Source organism: Anneissia japonica, unplaced genomic scaffold (assembly GCF_011630105.1).
Source record: "Anneissia japonica isolate Jap-2015-1 unplaced genomic scaffold, ASM1163010v1 scaffold287754_len4335492_cov202, whole genome shotgun sequence".
In the NCBI taxonomy this organism is placed as follows: domain Eukaryota; kingdom Metazoa; phylum Echinodermata; class Crinoidea; order Comatulida; family Comatulidae; genus Anneissia; species Anneissia japonica.
The window spans coordinates 3,315,841-3,335,505 of NW_022705543.1; the positions used below are offsets into that span (position 1 = coordinate 3,315,841).

The window sequence follows — 19,665 nt, forward strand, 5'->3', positions numbered from 1 at the left end:
ACATGATACAAAGAAACAACTTCGCTTCATAATTGATATTCTAAATTACTAATTTTTTAGATGTATCTAAGATAATTTGTCTGAGATAATTATAATTTTTTTTATTGTATTTTTTTTTCTAACAGATGCAAGCATACTTTGCAACTTTTGAGGAGTATTTTCAGGACAACCTTCCGCATCTCTATGATTATTTTGAGGAGTTAGAAGTCACTCCTGATCTTTATATAATTGATTGGTAAGAACTTTATATGTCATTACTAATAATTTTAATTTTATTGTTTAGTAAGTTATAAGTCACTACTAATTTCTCTATTATTGATTGGTAAGTTAATAATAATAATAGTTGGATTTGTAGAGCGCATCATGCGAAAAAGCCTCTATGCGCTTGGTGATTGAGCTCTTTGTTTTGGACATTTTGAGAAAAAAGAAAGTTGAAGTTATAAGTCACTACTACTAATTTCTCTATTATTGATTGGTAAGTTATAAGTCACTACTAATAATTTCTATATCATTGTTTGGTAAGTTATAAGTCGCTACTAATTTCTACCGTATATTATGGATTGGTAAGTTGTAAGTCACTAGTAATTTCTATATTATGGATTGGTAAAAGTCACTCCTTATTTTTATATCATTGATTGGTAAGTTATAAGTCACTAATTATTTCTAAATCATTGTTTGGTAAGTTATAAGTCACTACTAATTTCTATATCATTGATTGGTTAGTTATAAGTCACTAGTAAATTTCTATATTATTGGTTGGTAAGTTATAAGTCACTACTAATTTCTATATCATTGATTGGTTAGTTATAAGTCACTAGTAATTTTCTATATTATTGGTTGGTAAGTTATAAGTCACTACTAATTTCTATATCATTGATTGGTAAGTTATAAGTCAATAGTAATTTCAATATTATGGATTGGTAAGTTATAAGTCACTACTAATTTTTATATTATTAATTGGTAAGTTATAAGTCACTACTAAGCTCTATATTATGGATTGATAAGTTATAAGTCACTACTCATATCTGTATTATTGGTTGGTAAGTTATAAATCACTACTAATTTCCGTATTATTGGTTGGTAAGTTAGAAGTCACTACTAATTTCTACATTATGGATTGATAAGTTGTAAGTCACTCTGATTTGTATATTATTGTTTGGTAAGTTATAAGTCACCCCTGATCTCTGATTGATTGATAATGTTACAAGTTTTCATCAACATTTATTGGTCAGCTCATAATTTATTAATTCATACAATACATTAGTATCCATCCTGCACTACATGACTGCTTTTTTAATTATGTGTTATATTTATTATGGACTCATTACCTAAGAGTAAATAGGGAACAATGACAATAAAAATATTACAAATTGAATACAACCATTACTTGTTAAGCTCTTTTCTTTCCTTATGTGTTTTCTTTTTGTTATTTTTATCCAGGATGTATACAATTTATAGCAAGTCTCTGCCATTAGATGTTGCTTGTAGAGTTTGGGATGTGTTCTTTCGTGATGGAGAAGAATTCCTTTTTAGGACAGCATTAGGTAAAGATTTTGTTTTTGTTTGTTCCCAAAACTAATGCCTCAACGTATAGGCATAATACCGTCGCTATTTTAAACGGCACGCTCGTCTATGGTTCTGGTGGAAAAGTGTTCTCGGATAAGGACTATAAACCATAGGCCCAGTGTACACAATTGACTCATGTGTACTCAAGAACCCAGTAATCTTTCGAGACGAGTAGGGGTTACCCCGGTGTACTGGTCCATACAGCCCCTGTTGTGGACAGATGAGAGTAGCTGGTAGCAGTTTACCTGCCTGCTCAGACACGAGAGTCCCTTACAGGAGAAGGAATGTATGAGCTACTGTAGTCCACGCTTTAACACGTCAACTTGTTAAGCGCTCTGAACTTCATGAAATAGAAACTCAATCGAAACGTCGAGACATTCTCAACCAACGATAGTTCTTTACAGAACTATCTACATGGTGGAACTCGAGCATTAATATATATTATTAGTTCACCTTCAAACAAAATTTTGTTATGTATGTATTTATGTAATTTGTTTCTGTTATCTTCTTCCCCATTCTCTTGCAACACAGACACTATTTTTTTATATATTGTTTAAATTTGTTTATAGGAATCCTGCAATTATATCAGAATGTTCTACTTGGAATGGATTTCATTCATATAGCACAGTTTTTGACCAGACTTCCCGAAGACATCGCCTCAGGACTATTATTCAAATCCATTGCTGCCATTGATGTACACCAGAAGAAATTTAGCCAAGTGCTCTCCGCCCATCTAGTCAACCAACAACAGAAGCAACAGCAGAGTGATGGTTGAGGTCAGGAAAGAACTGGCATTAATAACATACTGTGAATTACCAAACAATATCCTGTGCATTTGTAATAAGAGTGTAGATATGTATCACGCCAGTATCTACCAAACAAAGATTCTCATGACGCTTGAAGTGTGGGCTAGTAGCTCAATCAAAGTAGTATACATTTATTGACTGCTTTGAGGAGCATGGTTACAATTATTGCCCATGGTGATATTGATACTGTGCTATGCCCTCAAAGTTAAGAGGTACAGTACATTACAGCCTTAAGATCACACAGTGGCTACTGTGTTAAACTTGACTCAGAAAACAAGTTCTCATAATCTCGAAAGCTCCGATGAGAGCAATATAATAGAGGCAGTAGATCTAAAAAAGATCTATTGATCAATCAATTATTAATCAATTAGCCAAGTGTTTCTAGAGCTCCTAATGAAGGCAGTATAATAGTGGCAGTAGAGCTAAAAAAGATCTATTAATCAATCAGCCTCATGAGGGCAGTTTAATAGAGGCAGTAGAGCTAAAAAGGATCTATTAATCAATCATCCAAGTGTTTCTAGAGCTCCTCATCCGAGCAAAAAATTATTTTGTATACCATATACATAGATTGTCCTGGCCATCCAAGACTGCCCTACCTTGGTGGAGGCAGGCTGTAGCTATTGTATTTGGTATAAAATAAACACTATCCCCAATTTTATTAGACAAACTTCAGTGATCTTCTTCTTCTCATATCCACTGTGGTGGTGCTAAAATTAGTATTAACCAGGGCTGCGACGTGGGTGCTTCTATCTTGACCCCATCATTAAAAACAAGCGTATGTTTGGATTCCAGCATGTAGACCATTGAGAAGTACTTAGCCATCAGTGTGTAGCCATTACATTACTAGACATTATTCCCAAGAAAACAATTGCACAATATTTACTGTGTTTCAAAAGTGAGTAGGGACTTGGCACAATTATGATTCTCTATTCTTTGTTAATGTTGTTTTTGTTATCATTATTAATATTATAATGATATAGTGTAGTTTTTATTATTATTATTATTATTATTATTATTATTTATTTAGGTGCACAGCACATGCGCCAAGGATTGTCAAAAAGCGAATATCACTCCTACTTGCAGGTGACAATCCCTTACACAAGACAAACATACACACACGATGCTTTACACAAACTAAATCTCAATATGAGGTTTTAGGAGTGAAGTTGTTTTGGTTGTGAGAAAAAATCCTGCAACACTGACAGAAATTGAATAACTCCACTAAAATTTGAATCTACAGAAAATTCATTGAGTCTGATCAAATATTGCAATGACTTGCCATGTTATCAACAGGTACAGAGTAATGTTGTGGTCACGTCGTTAGTGAGCTACGCAATTTGTTACAACATTAACCTCCATGTTTTTATTCAAAGGTACAGTAGAACAACTCCTTATTAAGGGGACACTCCATATTAAGGGACAACCATATTAAGGGGACACCCCTATAAGTGGGGGACACTTTTGGCCACAGAACGAGGGAAAGTATATCTTTTAACACTATGCCAAACCCCTATTCAGGGAACATCTCTAATTAGGGGACACTTTTTTGTCCCGATGGTGTCACCTTTTAAGGGGGTCTTAATAGGGGTTCTACTGTATTATTAAAATTGATTAGTTTATTTAATCCTTTTAAATGAGCTTATCAATGGATTTCTAACTAGATTTATCAGTGTGAATATGTTTTTAACCACTGATCAGAGTTTATATGCTGCTACATGGACATGCATATACTCCTTTCAACCAACCAATCAGGAAAAATTTAGAATGTTTACATTTTCCACAGGCATTAATTTAGACTCTTGATGTCAGCTTGTCATTCAAAGTTGTATGGTAATTAAGGTATTCAATCATTGTTGCTTAGCAACCTACCACTCTAACTTGTCAACTTCAGTTACCTCAATAAATCGTAAATACACAACACATTTTAATAAAGTAAGTTTTGGTGATCGCACAATTATTTATATTATAGCATAAAAAATTGTACAAATGCCATCTGCATGCAATTGTTTTTACACCACAACAGATATATAATGGTTTTTCTCTGTTTAAAAGGTAATGCTGCTTTTAAGTGCACATGTGAACATTGATCACGCCCTCACAAGTTGTGAGAAGTGTTGCAATGTTCAGTCTATTGATCACAACTTGCCAAGGTATGATTTGATCAGAGGGTATAGAATTGTAAGAGGTCCGACTGCCCTGATTTTGTATGCACGCAATGAAACGTTAAAATATTACTGCCACGAGATAGGGGGCGCCCTATTAGAATTTGAATAGAGTTTGCGCGAAAATCGTCTTATTTTAGGACACGCCTCTTCGTGGCAGTATTTTTTTTAATAGGATTACGTTTCAACGAAACCACGAGAGTCGGACCGCTTGTAGTTCCATACACTTTGTTTTCATGGTAATCACGAGTGAACTGCAATGTAGAATTGAATCTTTCCAGTAACCCCAGCCTCCTTGGATATTGTTGCTAAGGTTTGTTTTGGTGAAATAAGCACGTAATCTTAGCGATGTTCTGATTGGTCAGTTGTCAAGTTTGATTGACACACCTTGAAGGTCCATTAAGATGCAGTAGTTGTTTGCTACCCTGTTCGTCATTATGTAATCAAAATTATATTTTTAAAAAAAACAATCTTCCATTGAAATTCAGTTATTTTATGGTTCCAAAACATGATATCTAAAATAAACTTTCAAAGAATGTTTGCGAAATATTCTTACAGTATCATGTACTTTATTATAATTTCCCAATTTTCATTGTCATAAATAAACTTTAAATACATGAAATTACAAGGCAGCCTTGTATATAATATAGTGTGAATACATGAAATTACAAGGCAGCCTTGTATATAACATAGTGTGTGATAGATTGACTAAATGTTCTGTGGATCCGTACCATACATGGCGACCTATTCAGAGAATCATCTACGTTTTTTGTCCTATAAAAATTTATATTCAAAAGATATTTTTTAATGTGTTGCTTCTGTTTTACCAAAAACAAAACCAAAATGCTGTAGATTTGTATAATATACAGGTTGTTTTTGTCTGTCCTGTAAAGAGTGCCACGCACGAATACGGTATATAATCAAGGGAAGACTTGTAGAAACAAGTATTTAGTGCAATAATCATAAGGAAATATAATTGAAAGTATACTTCAGAGAAAAAAAATATATATTTTTGTTGTAATGTAAATAGGTTTTTAATCTGTAGTAGAAGTGGTTAGATGTCAAATTAAATAGAAATAATAATAACCATGGTCGAATATCAAGTGAATAGTGCCATGGCAGTTAATGGTCAAAAGGAGTTTTTAATGTATTAATTATCCTAATCTGTGAATTGATTGATTGGAAACACAGCCGTCTTCATTGGTCAAATAAACAGTTGTGTTGCTGCTAATTTTGTTGAATGAACGCTTGCATCGCTGTTTTTTGGTCAATTTAAAATTAGTAGTACTGTTCTTTGAACAGTTGAAAATTAGAATACTGTTCATTGATCGAATGAAACATTGTACTGTAATTGATTGGTTGAATGTTAATTGAAGCGTTACTAGATTAACGATTAGAGTATAGTAGTTTGTTCGTTTCGTCTAATGGAGAATATTACTACTGTAGTGCTTATTAAGACCTGTTGTTTCAGTTTCATAAATCTAATATAATAGCTGTCAAAATATTTAGCTGTATACAGTTTCACGTTGTTGTTGTTATTATTATTATTATTATTATTATTATTATTATTTGTACACCCATCTGCTTCTATGTGTTCAAATATTTTTTGCCAAGTTCATCATAGTCTATCCTCTCCCCCATCCCCCTCCACCACCATGCACTTTATTTCCATTAAAGGAATTTAGGGTAATTTGTTTTAAATGTACAGGTTATAAAGAATGTATTGGTGATGTGAAATATTTTGCTGAGGTCTTTCATGTTAAAGTTCTTGAGCTCGTATTTTATGCTAATTATGACGATCATAATCATCGTAAAGGACTGTTTAAATGTATTGGTACACAGCAGGCCTGTAACAAGGCAAGTTTCCCCTTCTGATATACCAAAATCACGCCTTGCAAAAACCAATTTTTACTAGAATGCTTCTGCTACAACCCACATGAAAGCTTTTTCCTGCACACCTAGGTACCCCGCGATGTCTGGTTCTCATAAGAACCCCACCCCTATACTGTACATAAAATGCAAGCGGCAGAAACAATTACAATGTTGTTCTAGGCTGATCATTTCTTTGCTTATTTGCTGAATATCTAAGTACAACAATTATTATTACTCTTGATTAATCTGGTAATAAAGGCAAACTACTGCTTTGATGTGTCCATTAAGGGGACATTTTTTTGGCCGCGAATCAAGTGAAAATATATCTTATAATATATATAACACTGCAACTAACCCCTATTCAGAGGACACTGCTATAAGGGGACACCTTTTTGTTCCCCGTTGTGTCTTCTTAATAGGGATTCAAATGTAATTCCTACGGTATTTATTTCAAACGTTAATGCATGTATAATATATTCTCAAGCAGGTGCTAAATGTGTTCTACTAGGATATCACAACATGTGTGTTACAACATATGTGTAACAACATGTGTGACAACATGTATATAACAACATGTATGTAATAACATGTATGTAACAACATGTGTGTAACACCATGTATGTAACAAAATGTGGGTAGCAACATGTGTGACATGCATGTAACAACATGTGTGTAACAAGGTGTGTGTAACAACATGTATGCTGCATGTAACATATTGTTAACAACATGTATGTTACAACATGTATGTAACTTGTGTAGCAACATTTGTGTCGCAACATGTATGTTGTATAGTAGTTTTGAGTAGCAAAGCTCGCTATTTTAAAATGTCTCTTCGAGGTGATAAAGAGTCTGTTGTAGTATCTAGGAGTAATTACAACGTGTTAGGTTTGAATTATTGATATAAGATAAAGTATATAATTTTGCATTGTTTATTAAGGTAAAATGAAAGACATCTCTACCGCTAAATAATCGGTCTGTGGTCAAACCAATTAAATAGCCAATTGCACTGTCTTGGTGTGAAACTTGGGTGTAACCGTTTGTATCACGTTTGTACCATAGTGTGTGGTACCAGGGAATGGGAGAGGCGGAGTGTGAAGAAACGTAAGTGGTAAAGATCGTATTGTTCCGTATGACAACACAGCTCTAGTCATGTTCGATGGAAAATACTCTGTTGTGAAGATCATTCCATAAATGAAAATAAACAATTTTCCGATTGTGTTTTAGTTAACCAGAGGCATTTCCAGAATGGTACATTCTGTTAGTTACCGTACCGTTCCAGTTACCCGTTGAATTAAGATATAATAGAGAGCTTTCGATTGCACGACGACGGTAGGACGTAGAACGTAATGACGCCAGTAAAAGTCATCTGCGCATAACGGTAAGGTCACCTCGTCGAGTAGGTTCTGAAACGCAATTTGGCCAAATCTACGTATGCAGAGAACGTAGGACGCCAGGTAGGACGGTCACGCATGAGTGATTCCGTTCTTGCGTCGCGTCTCACATATCGAAAGTTCCCTAATGTTTAATAAATTATGTAATACAGTACATCGTTTACAGTACATATTAATAAAGAAACTATAAATCAACCCCTGATTTTGGTTTGTTTTTATTTATGGCATAGGTGGGACTAGAGCATGCCTACCGTAAAGCCTCGAATAGAAACCGGATGGGCGTAATCCCGAGAATAAGCCCATCTCGATTTGAAAGCCCTATTTAGTTTTAAAAATTAGCCTCGAAAAGAAGCCTATCTCGTTTCAAGATAACATGGTACATGAAATTAATAATAAATAATTCACTGTATACATAAATTTCAAAGAAACCAACCAAATTAAAAGCACGTTTGGTTTATACAGTAATTTAAGTGATTTAATGCCGGTTAATACACTCCACGACGCGATACAGACCGATGTTACAGTGGCCAGGTAGGACGGTCACGCATGAGTGATTCCGTTCTTGCGTCGCGTCTCACAAATCGAAAGTTCCCTAATGTTTAATAAATTATGTAATACAGTACATCGTTTACAGTACATATTAATAAAGAAACTATAAATCAACCCCTGATTTTGGTTTGTTTTTATTTATGGCATAGGTGGGACTAGAGTATGCCTACCGTAAAGCCTCGAATAGAAACCGGATGGGCGTAATCCCGAGAATAAGCCCATCTCGATTTGAAAGCCCTCTTTAGTTTGAAAAATTAGCCTCGAAAAGAAGCCTATCTCGTTTCAAGATAACATGGTACATGAAATTAATAATAAATAATTCACTGTATACATAAATTTCAAAGAAACCAACCAAATTAAAAGCACGTTTGGTTTATACAGTAATTTAAGTGATTTAATGCCGGTTAATACACTCCACGACGCGATACAGACCGATGTTACAGTGGTTATGATTGTTTCATAGTACGTAATACCCAAAATTTCCAGCTTTCATAAAGAGAAGCCCCATCCCCCACCCCAACTTTCTCTCTCACTCTTTCTCTTTATTTTACAAAAGTAGACTCGAAAAGAAGCCCAGGGCTTCTAATCGAGGTTTTACGGTAGGCTTTCTAAACCATTAATACCAGCTAACCCATTTACCGAATTATTACCTAGAATGATGGTGATAATTACCACCGTCCTTGTAGGCTATACATATTTACAGAAAACGCCACACAGGCCAAACAAGTGTTTTTGTTTACACTGTGTCATTCGTCCTACGCATCATGATTTTTCTAAGCTATTTATTTCCGAACATCAGAACGATATTTTTAGAATTGCCTGTTTCAACCAAAGCAAACGAAGTCTTCCACCAGCAGCTTGCTCACACTGTCTCAGTATGTGTCGTTTGATTCTAGCCCTCACATTTGCACTTGCATGGTTTTTAACTATCCAAGCAGGTAAGATATTATTTTGATTTGTCTAGAGTATTTTGTAGGATGCTATTTCGATTTTTAAAAAATATAATTGGTACCGAAGAAATAGTAATTAACCATATCATTATACATTCTAACATCTAGTGATTTCGTTTTACTTTTACCTTAGTATGAGGGTTCCACAATGGTAGACCTACTCACAGTAACCATACTGCATTTTTTAAGTAATAAGTGCTCTCTTTCGAATTTCTGATCCATACGTGATATGTGGTTATATAAATTTGTAAATTATCAGAAGAAAAAATCATTAAAATTGCAAAACATTTGGCCGGCCCGTCCCCCGGGCATAGATGTGTTCCCCAGAACCCGATTTCGGGTTTTCTCTAGGTATTCAAACTTAAAGAGGTCGACGTTATTGCTGCCTAGGCAGAAAATAAACTTATTCCGAATTTAACACTGACTAGCAACCGCTCATTCATGTTTTTCATCAGATATACAGAGACCTTCCTTTATTATTGTAGGATAGGCTAGCTAGAGCTACTGTTCAAGCGAGCCCAACATTTTGGCTTTAAAGTGCTGGAGACCGGAGCAGTGAAAATTATTCTTCCGTTTTTTGCCGCTCATGGTTATGTCTTTTTATTTGTTTATGTAATGTGAGGGGCAACTTTGCGCTATTTAGGACTTATTATTATTATTATTATTATTATTATTATTATTATTATTATTATTATTATTATTGTTGTTGTTGTTATTGTTTATTATTGTTGTTATTGTTGTTGTTGTCGTCGTTGTCGCCGTCGTCATCGTTGTTACTGGGGTAAAACTAAACATTTTTCTAACATAGGCATTCATTATCTACCATAACAAAACGTTCCTGACCCGAATATAAAAACTGAATATCATTGAATTTTGAAGCACTCGGGATTTTGTCGACGTGACTTGAAACCATAAAACAGCTGTAGGCCTATTTTTAGTCATTTTTAATATTGTCCTTAACCAAACATAATATTTATTTTATTGAAACATGTGTTTTTCTTTTTAAATCTATATTGAGCAATAATTATGTTAATAGCCCTATGCCAATATTAATGTTCATAATTAATTATAAGTTAATTAAACCAATCAATACAGAATCCAGTTTATTGGAGTTTGTATGTCATTCGTAGATTATTTTTCCATAATGCTAATAGAAAACGTAGGCTTATGAATTGAAATAATTCGTCGCTATATAAGACTTACGGTACGGTACATTATACTGGGGTACGCCAAAAAATCTGTAACAACGGCATTCACTCTTTACCATAATAAGCGAACGAGCTCCTGACCCGAATAAAGTATAAGAATTTAACATAATTGAATTTTGAAGCACTTTTGAAGGCTTTTTGGTCTTGAAACCTGAAAGCAGCAGTAGGACGATGTGTATAAGAGACAGCCTTTTTGTTCCCCGTTGTGTCTTCTTAATAGGGATTCAAATGTAATTCCTACGGTATTTATTTCAAACGTTAATGCATGTATAATATATTCTCAATCAGGTGCTTAATGTGTTCTACTAGGATATCACAACATGTGTGTTACAACATATGTGTAACAACATGTGTGACAACACGTATATAACAACATGTATGTATGTATGTAACAACCTGTGTGTAACACCATGTATGTTACAAAATGTGGGTAGCAACATGTGTGACATGCATGTAACAACATGTATGCTGCATGTAACAATCGACAAAGTTGAACCAGGTTCAACCTTCCCGACAGCTGTCGGCGACTGTCGCCGATAGGGTGAGCAATTCTATGGAAACCGAGCGTTAGTCATTTTTAATTTTAGTTTCAACCAAACCTGATGTTAATGTTCATAATTGTAAGTATATTAAACCAATCAATGTCCCTTCATCATAATATTCAAAGGAATTTTTCTATACTGCATGTCATTCGTGGGTTTTTGCTAATACAAAGTGTAGGCCTATAGATTAAAATATTTCGTTGGTGAAACACACATACGTTTTCATTTCATTTATTTCCTTCATTGATTATATTTAAAAAAACAATTGACAAACACATAAACAACGAAAACTAGACAATTAAATAATATACACTTTGCAAGGGCTTTGCCATCCATGTACCCAACTAGGACTGTTATTACCATGGATTCCGTTGTGAGAGGCCCCAGGCATTTCTCATTCACCCTCTCACACCACCACTAACGAATTTCTGGATCCGTCTGCTCTGTTATAATAATAATTAATACATGTTACCCGTGAGCAGGCACTATAGAATTATTGGCTCCTCTGGGATAGAGGGAATTATTGTTGTTGTTGTTGTTGTTATTATTATTATTATTATTATTATTATTATTATTATTATTATTGTTATTATTATTATTATTATTATTATTATTATTATTATTATTATTATTTCACTAATGGTAATAATTATTATTTATAATTGTTAGTAACATTGTACCGATACTTAATCAGTTGTCGGTGGTTTTTGTGTGTTTTTAAGGTAGTCACTTTAGACTTCGCAATTTTAAAATTTACTTTATTTGTGGATACTGTTATACTTCAGATATTTGCCATGAGAAGTTCAAGCAATCTCAGTTTCGGTGTGCGAAAGTCACAGCCCCTGACCGACAGTGTGTACTCAAATGGTACGAATGCGATTCCGTAATAGATTGTGACGACTTCAGTGACGAAGATCATTGTGAAAAGGAACATGCAGGTAATTTGGAAGCATTGTGCATCTGAGCTGAAATAGACTGGACCGAGCCCCATTCAATGCCGTAGCCAGTATTGGGACAGTTTGGACAGTCTCACACAATTTTTCTAATGGGTCCATAAAAAATAGGTCCGCATTTTTTTAAAAATGGGTCCAAATTATGCATAAATGAGTCCACATTTTGAAAAACGAGTTCATATTTCTCATATTTAGCTTAAGATGGGTCAACTTTTAAGAAAATGTTTCCACATTATTTGAATTTACGCGTAAAGTGGGTCCACCTTGATATTGTCCCACACTGTTTGAAAATCCTGGCTACGGCATTGGTCCCATTGCCATCTGGCCAGTTGCAAAAAGCTAGATGGCAACATCCTCATTATTATTAATTATCATATTTTGGAATAGAGGAGAGATAGGTTGGCATTTCCTCTTTTCAGGCGGTTTCTTGTTGTACACTATACTTTGTTTACTGATGTGGTGTATTTCGTTTATTGAGGGACATTTTTAATCTCAATGTCTGTTTTTCCCTGTTTTGTTCTAGCAAACTGCATCAATGATTTCGCTGGCAAACCTTTCGGTAGCTTCCAGTGCAATGATAAAATGTGTATTCCAGAATACCAAAAGTGCGACGGGACATCCAACTGTATGGATCAGAGTGATGAAACAGGTTGCAAATAAGTTCAATCCAATTAAATTCAAGCTTAGTCAACTACATACAATTTGACCAATGGCCAACCGAAGAGCCAGTTACTATAACAATAATTATGTGTCTAGTGTTATAGCCTTTTTGCATGATGCTATCGATTTATTACTCTCTCCATGGTTTAACTCAATTGGTATATATTGGATATTGTGAATTTTCAGTAGGAGTAGGGCTGAAGAAGGTTAATTAAGGTATCGTGTGATGTAATTTATAAGTTATTTGATTTCATTTGTTATTGTTTCCCCCCTCCCCACCCCCTTCGGATGCACCGTTAGGTAGGCCTACGAGTGCAAGTGTATAAATTATTGTACATTGTGTATTGTGTATTATTATCTCATTGCATGGCTCCTACATGGTTAATAACAGATGGAAAATATAAAATATCAATTGTAAAGCTTTGATTCCATGAAATCGCTACGTCCTATCACATACAGTTGTCGGTGACGCTGATTGGTCGGTGAATCTTAATGGAGCCTACCCTATTTTGCTGGGGACATCTTCGGTAGTGTAGCGAATGCAGAGAAAACTGTTTAGCGGTATCATAGTGTACTTTTTTTACGAAAACTTAAAAACAACATTACAGTGACGTCATTAATTAAAAATTGTTTTTAATCCGATATCACCAATAAGAAATATCTTGATTATTTACCATTGTTTTATTAGAAACAGTTCTATACACTTACATTTTACCATAATTTTGTCAGTCAATGTTCTATTCATTTGTGTACCTGTTATCTCCAAGACAGAAGTTAAATAAAGAAAGAAAACCTAAGAGAACCAGTGGCTTAATCATGTGGTTGCCAAAGGTGACTGAACACCCCCTTCTTGTTTAAACATGAAAATAGCATATTAAGTAAATATCAAAGTAAGGGCTGCTTTAGACGATAACAACCGATTTTATAGTTTTGTCAGGTAGTGTAGTATCGAAATGCTCCATCCTTGGCTTTGCTCAGTTCCAGTAGCGGATTAAAGGGAGGGGGAGAGCCACCCCTCCCCCTACCTTGTTTTTTTTTTTAATGGAGATATAAAGAAAATTTTAATCAAATTTTAAGTCTGGGAGTGCAATTTTCGGCCATCAGGTGCCATAATCACAAATTTTCTTGGTATAGATCCTCCATCTGTGAAAGCACCTCCCCGGGCTCCTCTATTTTGAATTCCTGGTTCCACCAATGAGTTCAGTGGATATAATGCCCTAAGTTCTATTTAGCACCCACATTTGCCAATGGATACAAATGATATTGAATTTTAATAGAAAAATATATATATATTGATAGATAGGCCTAGTAGTAGTGGAGTATAAAACTTAATATGAAATTAGTTGGATTATTAGACTTCATTGTATAGAGCGCTTTAAAAATGCTTGTTTATTATTATTATTATTATTATTATTATTATTATTATTATTATTATAATTATTATTATTATTATTATTATATCTATAATGTCATATTTCGATGGTAATAAATCATTGCTTAAATACATTACAGGATATAAAAGTGCTGTTATTTTTTTGTTTTGTTTTGTTTTGTTTTTTTTCGTATTGTGTTTGCATTCAGATGACGGATTGACGGGCCTAAGCCCTATCGATTGTCATCTTGACGTAATAAACCAGACCGACGCCGGATTTCCAGTACACTGGACACGGCATTCCGGACCTCCTAGCCCCGGGTGGAAAGATAACCGCATCTTCATTAACATGCATTGGTTTTCCTGAAGTGTTAGAGATTTAGTTACATTCATTGACGGTGATGACATGAAAAACTATGAGAAATACTCTTACTGTTGTGAAAGAAGAGTCGTTGACAAGTCTGAGTCCGACAAAACCTGATAGAGGTTTTTAATTTAAAAGCATAATTAGACCTACATAAATACACACAATTATTAACATTATGTTTCAGTTGTTTTAGCACAATTATAGTAAATATATCTTTAAATTATGGACTATAAGTATTACTCTATTCCAATTTAAATATTAAAACAACAATGTTGAGGCAGTACGTTTGTAAAGCTTCAGTTTGTGGATGGGTTTCTTTTTTTCTATTTTTGTTAAATCTTAATGTGTGTTTTTTCATTCGATAAGAGCATGTTTCTAAAAAAATCTTTAATTATCACCAGTTTCTTCATATCAAGGTTATATTATCATATCTTCAAGTTTCCGTATTTAAATAATCAGAAAATATTTTAATGATAATAGTAATAGTAATAATGATAATGATAATATAATATTAATAAAATAAATAATAATAATAAAATAATAATAATAATAATAATTAATAAATAAATAATTATTATTATTATCCTGGAATCTATTGCTCTTTCTACACCGGTGTCTCACTCTTTCCCATTTGCAACACAATGTACGCATTTAAATCAAGCGATTAGAATTTCAAAGGCAAGACATTGTTATTAACGTTTATTAAGCTAATTAATAAAATCGTTTATTGGTTGTTTACAGCAACGTATCCAAATCTACTTACAATCGGCTAAGTAGCATTATGAAGTAATCTGCATGCACCGACACTATCTAACAATTTCCGCTTAGTCTTTTGACTTTAATTCTTCACAACAATTTTTGGTTGATAAAACATACAGTATATTAAAGTGGCTGATTATTTTTCGACTTTTTCTGCCACGTAACGCTGAGGGTGTATTGTTTAAAACTTTTGGGTGGTATGGCTACTGTCTAAGTACGAGACCTTGTCGTCGTATCAATTAAGGCAGCGAAGCAACACGTAATTACTCCCTGATTAAATTCTTAGCCAAGAGATATTTTAGAGGTGTATTTCTTGAGAGCATTCGTTAATGAAATACTGCTCTTGTTTTATACAAAAGCAGGAAGGTACCTCCTTGAAAGTTTGCTAGCATTGTTTAGATTATCATCAAACGAGTTCCCATAACGATTTAATATCAAAAGGTTTGTTCCGTTGAGCAGTCAGGAAGTTTAATTTACGTGAAACAGTTAAAAGGAATTGAATGGTTTACAATGGTTCAAAGAGAGGTAGGTTGTGTTTTTATACTTTGTTTTTAAACATTTTAGTTTATGACTTACATATTATTTTTTTTGCCTTTACAGTACATTTTTTGTTTTAATTGTTTATGCTGTTGTATGTCCCCACCACTACCAGCTGTCTTGTGCATTATTATTATCATTATTATCATTATTATTATTATTATTATTATTATTATTATTATTATCATTATTATTATTATTATTATTATTATTATTATTATTTTATAATATAATAATAATAATTATTATTATTATTATTATATTTTATAATCATCATTATGATAGTATTATCGCTATCATCATCATCGTCCTTATTACTATTATCATTATTATCATCTTATGCCAATATATTTCTTTGGTTTGATAACTGTTAGAAAACTTTAGATGTAAAATACAATACGTTATCTTGTATTCAGGTGAAAGGGCCTGTGGGTGATGCAGTCGATCACACTACCAAAAAACGCGACAAAACCTACGAATACACGTACCGCCCGAGTCTTAAAGAAACAGTTGCGGAGAACAATCGAGAAATCCTGCAAAGAAAATCAGCAAGTAATCGAGAACGTTCGCGAATGCGAGATATGAACGACGCCTTCGACATGTTAAGGAACAAACTCAATCACCGTTTACAACCACCCGGCAAAAGGATCTCTAAAATCCAAGCTTTACGTTGTGCTATTGAATACATTGCCGATTTAGAGGAGACACTATCATCTGCGTCACCTACACAAGGCAATTGCAGTGCCTACTACCATTGGGCTAGGACTAGGGGCTTTATTTGGGCGCGAGAAAAGGTAGGTTATAAATAAGGAGTTTTCGCAAGGTTACAAAAACGATAACGAATATGGTTTATACGTCATTATTTTTTTAAGACAACCCTTCCCCTGCAGTAGTAGCGTATCTGTCACAACGAAAGCGATTCATGTCTTTTGCATGAATCAAGAATCATATTCAGCTCGTACAGTATATTGTCAATAATGTTTTAGGCATGAATGACGATAATGATATGACGTATTCGTATTCGTTATCTTTTTTGTAAGGGTACCCATACTGTAGAGCTGTCTGCTGACAAAAGGCCTATATATGAATTTGATTTTTTTTAAAATAAATAAAATTTTTTAAAAAACCATTACATAAAAAAATGTATTTTTTGTAAATCCTCACATTTGATAAATATGCCTAGATCAAATTCTTTCAATCATGTGTAGTTACTTTTTTTTCTTTACCAGGCAATGATGAGGGAGGATGTAGGTGTTGATACAACGATTGATTCCGCCTCCGCATGTGAAGGTACCCATGACACTGAATTTGAAACTCAGCAGTGTTTTTATAATAATTAATGCTGGTATTCATTTATACATTTGATCGAGTGCACCCTAAAACTAATGTAACAATGTTTGACGAGAGCCTCTGCCAATGAAAGGCGCTTATTATTTGTCCATAATACTGTACAGTTTCAACAGTTAAACTTAGCATGGATAAATTGTGTCTTTGAACCGGAACACCTAATAATAAATAGTATTCGTATTAGTAGTCATCAGATTTTGATGACTAAAAAAGAACGTATTGTCCATAATTTCCAAATATTTGATCCTTTGAATCCGGGGAAACTTTACTAAGAATAGTTATTCAAAATCAGTAGTTCCCAGAAATGAATACCAAAAAGTAACCTGTTGTTTACATGCGAATAGGAAAGCGCGATGGCCTCGGTGATTATATTATTCTTTATTTTTTTTAGGAGTTTCCTTTCAAACTAACCAAATCCCGAATCGAATGTTTCTGTATTTTGTATAATTGTATATATTTGAAAAATATAGGTGATTTGCACTGAAAATTGTTAAGATATCATCTCGAATACTGACTTGTTATAAATTCTATCTCTATCCAAAACGTGGTAGTGTAATTAGGGACTCTTGTGGATTTTGTTGTCGCTTCTCTTCTAATGTTAATTTGATACCGTATGTCTTAATGTATAAATTTTACATTTAAGTGTTTCCATTCTATTATAGTTAAATTGTTTTTACAAATCTAATATACTTTGCTTTTTAGCAGAGATAAACTCTGTCAATAATGACTTTCCGCTTGACATTCTTAGTTTTTTCTGCCTTTATTAATATATATAACTCATTATAATATTAATAATGCGCATTGTATGTAAAATATTAACCTATTATTCAGCTGCACCTGTTTTGATATGGTATCTGGTGTACATTTTTATTGTCTACTGTTTCTGTGCTATATGTTTATACATTCTTTATGATTTTCATGTTTTTATATTTATAGTTTATATTTTATTTGTTTATTTTACGAGTATCCATTCTGAAAATTGCAGGTTTTTGTAACTATAGTGTGCCTTTTGAAATAAAATAAAAATATTATTACACATATTGACCTATTGACCGTTATCCAATTGTAGCTCTTTTTTCACTGCAAAACTGTTGACAAGGACTCAACTCCTCTCTCTCCCTTCAATGCCTCTATTTTGGCTATGTTATTGAAGTAATAAACACATTTGCTAGATTTACAGTAGGCCTGTCTGAGATTTTTAGTTTCTAGTTTCGTTGTGCAAATTACACAGTTTATTTGAACCACGGTTTTATAGAAATTTACAATAATAGGATAAAAATAAAAGACTGTAGTATAATTAAGGTCCAATCAAGAAAACAAATGTATATTTTATTTATTCGCCTCATGAAAAAGGACAGACAAAATGGAGGCTGGCTTCCCAAAAAGAGATACTAGATCTCTGTCGAGTGGGTCACCAAATTTAAGAAACAATTAAAATAGTAACATAAATATAAATGAATACATTAAGTAAGTAAGTAAAGTATTTATTTATTCATGTCACACCCTCAAAGGCCAGCCATGCCTTGCTTATGAGAGACAAAATACAATACAACAATTAAAAAGTACAGAGTGTAAACAGCAAAATATATAATACTGTAGAGCTAATTAAGATTAAATAAAAACCCTTTACGTTTTTCAAAAATACAACATGCACCTAACATGCACCTAAAAAATGTTTAACTGATAGAAGAATGTATTAAATTTTTTTAATGATGCCGGAAACTCACTACACACGAGACAGTCGTCGGCCGACGCGATTTTATAGAGAATACAACGCCACGACGATCGTTTTTAAATGACGATCCGACGATCAGCAGACAGCGTCGCGTCATCTAACCCACAGAGAGCGCGGAGTAGGATTTGTCGGCAGCCTGCCGTACGACGCAGTGAGTTCCCGGCTTAAGGGCTAAATATTAACTAACCGCTTTATTATTTCGTTTATAGACCAGATTGCATTTATAGATTTAATTTGTTTTCAATCAAGATTGTAAGAGATGTTTGTTTGCGTAAGTGGCAGATAGCTCGTTTCCGGCAGTCTAAAGAGAAAGAAATTATGGGGAGCATGGCAACGGACGGGGTGACCCTCTCCCTTCCAACAAACGGCTTCGGAAACATTTTTCTGGCAAATTGCCCATTATTCTTGCGCGCCTCTTTGTTGCTTGCTTAAAAGATGCACCTAGCTTCGTCGCTATTATCAACGCATTGGCGACGTCCATCACATTCTTCATAATCCGGAATGCACATACCGTCTATACAGTTAAATTTACCAAACGGTTTTCCGATGAAGTCATCAATACATTGTTCTGTAATGTACAAGAATAAAAATAACAATTCTCAGGGGAGGATTTAGGGGTGGGCTACCCCCCCCCCACCATCTTTTAGAATGTAAATAAAAGAAAACAAAAAGAAGTTATTGATCGCCCAAAACGCCTCAGAGGTTACTTCCGGGCGTCTAGAAAACAAAAATAGGGTGTGTTTCCTCTCGATCGTCGCCCCATCTTTCAGGATATCTCTGGATCCACCCCTGATTCTGGTTTAAGAAATTAAGGCATACAATCATAATCAGAGAGGATGGATGCTACACTGACCATGAAACATGCTACAGGAGTGCTGTAGAAAGAGCA

The 19,665-nt window shown here is 34.0% G+C and overlaps 4 protein-coding genes and 1 long non-coding RNA gene across 5 annotated transcripts in view; 4 read left to right on the forward strand and 1 right to left on the reverse strand.

Moving 5' to 3' along the window:
• Positions 1-3,247, forward strand: part of LOC117105626 (TBC1 domain family member 14-like) — a 19,992-nt gene extending 16,745 nt beyond the window's left edge. The window contains exons 10-12 of the mRNA XM_033246804.1: positions 126-235; positions 1,441-1,544; positions 2,136-3,247. Of these exons, the coding sequence (XP_033102695.1) occupies positions 126-235; positions 1,441-1,544; positions 2,136-2,341 (420 nt within the window). The 3' untranslated portion in view covers positions 2,342-3,247. The remainder of the gene's footprint in view (positions 1-125; positions 236-1,440; positions 1,545-2,135) is intronic.
• Positions 3,248-3,731: 484 nt separating this feature from the next.
• Positions 3,732-8,460, forward strand: LOC117105631. The gene is made up of 2 exons (XR_004444930.1): positions 3,732-7,860; positions 8,329-8,460. It is a non-coding gene; the product is annotated as an uncharacterized LOC117105631 (long non-coding RNA).
• Positions 8,461-9,156: 696 nt separating this feature from the next.
• Positions 9,157-14,871, forward strand: LOC117105630 (very low-density lipoprotein receptor-like). The gene is made up of 3 exons (XM_033246807.1): positions 9,157-9,284; positions 11,832-11,984; positions 12,523-14,871. Exons 1-3 carry the CDS (start codon positions 9,224-9,226, stop codon positions 12,657-12,659), a joined length of 351 nt encoding a protein of 116 aa, XP_033102698.1. The 5' UTR covers positions 9,157-9,223; the 3' UTR covers positions 12,660-14,871.
• Positions 14,872-15,406: 535 nt separating this feature from the next.
• LOC117105627 lies at positions 15,407-18,099 on the forward strand. The gene is made up of 3 exons (XM_033246805.1): positions 15,407-15,682; positions 16,111-16,488; positions 16,924-18,099. Exons 1-3 carry the CDS (start codon positions 15,668-15,670, stop codon positions 17,032-17,034), a joined length of 504 nt encoding a protein of 167 aa, XP_033102696.1. The 5' UTR covers positions 15,407-15,667; the 3' UTR covers positions 17,035-18,099.
• A 239-nt stretch (positions 18,100-18,338) lies between these two features.
• Positions 18,339-19,665, reverse strand: part of LOC117105628 (low-density lipoprotein receptor-like) — a 2,346-nt gene continuing 1,019 nt past the window's right edge. The window contains exon 3 of the mRNA XM_033246806.1: positions 18,339-19,344. Within this exon, the coding sequence (XP_033102697.1) occupies positions 19,205-19,344 (140 nt within the window). The 3' untranslated portion in view covers positions 18,339-19,204. The remainder of the gene's footprint in view (positions 19,345-19,665) is intronic.

What these genes read in the sequence shown, in the direction of transcription:
- LOC117105630 (XM_033246807.1), top strand. Translation starts at nt 9,224, where the DNA reads ATGTGTCGTTTGATTCTAGCCCTCACATTTGCACTTGCATGGTTTTTA. An exon ending in GTTTTTAACTATCCAAGCAG is followed by an intron (nt 9,285 to 11,831) that starts GTAAGATATTAT and finishes GTTATACTTCAG; the next exon opens with ATATTTGCCATGAGAAGTTC. An exon ending in TTGTGAAAAGGAACATGCAG is followed by an intron (nt 11,985 to 12,522) that starts GTAATTTGGAAG and finishes GTTTTGTTCTAG; the next exon opens with CAAACTGCATCAATGATTTC.
- LOC117105627 (XM_033246805.1), top strand. An exon ending in TTATTTGGGCGCGAGAAAAG is followed by an intron (nt 16,489 to 16,923) that starts GTAGGTTATAAA and finishes TTTCTTTACCAG; the next exon opens with GCAATGATGAGGGAGGATGT.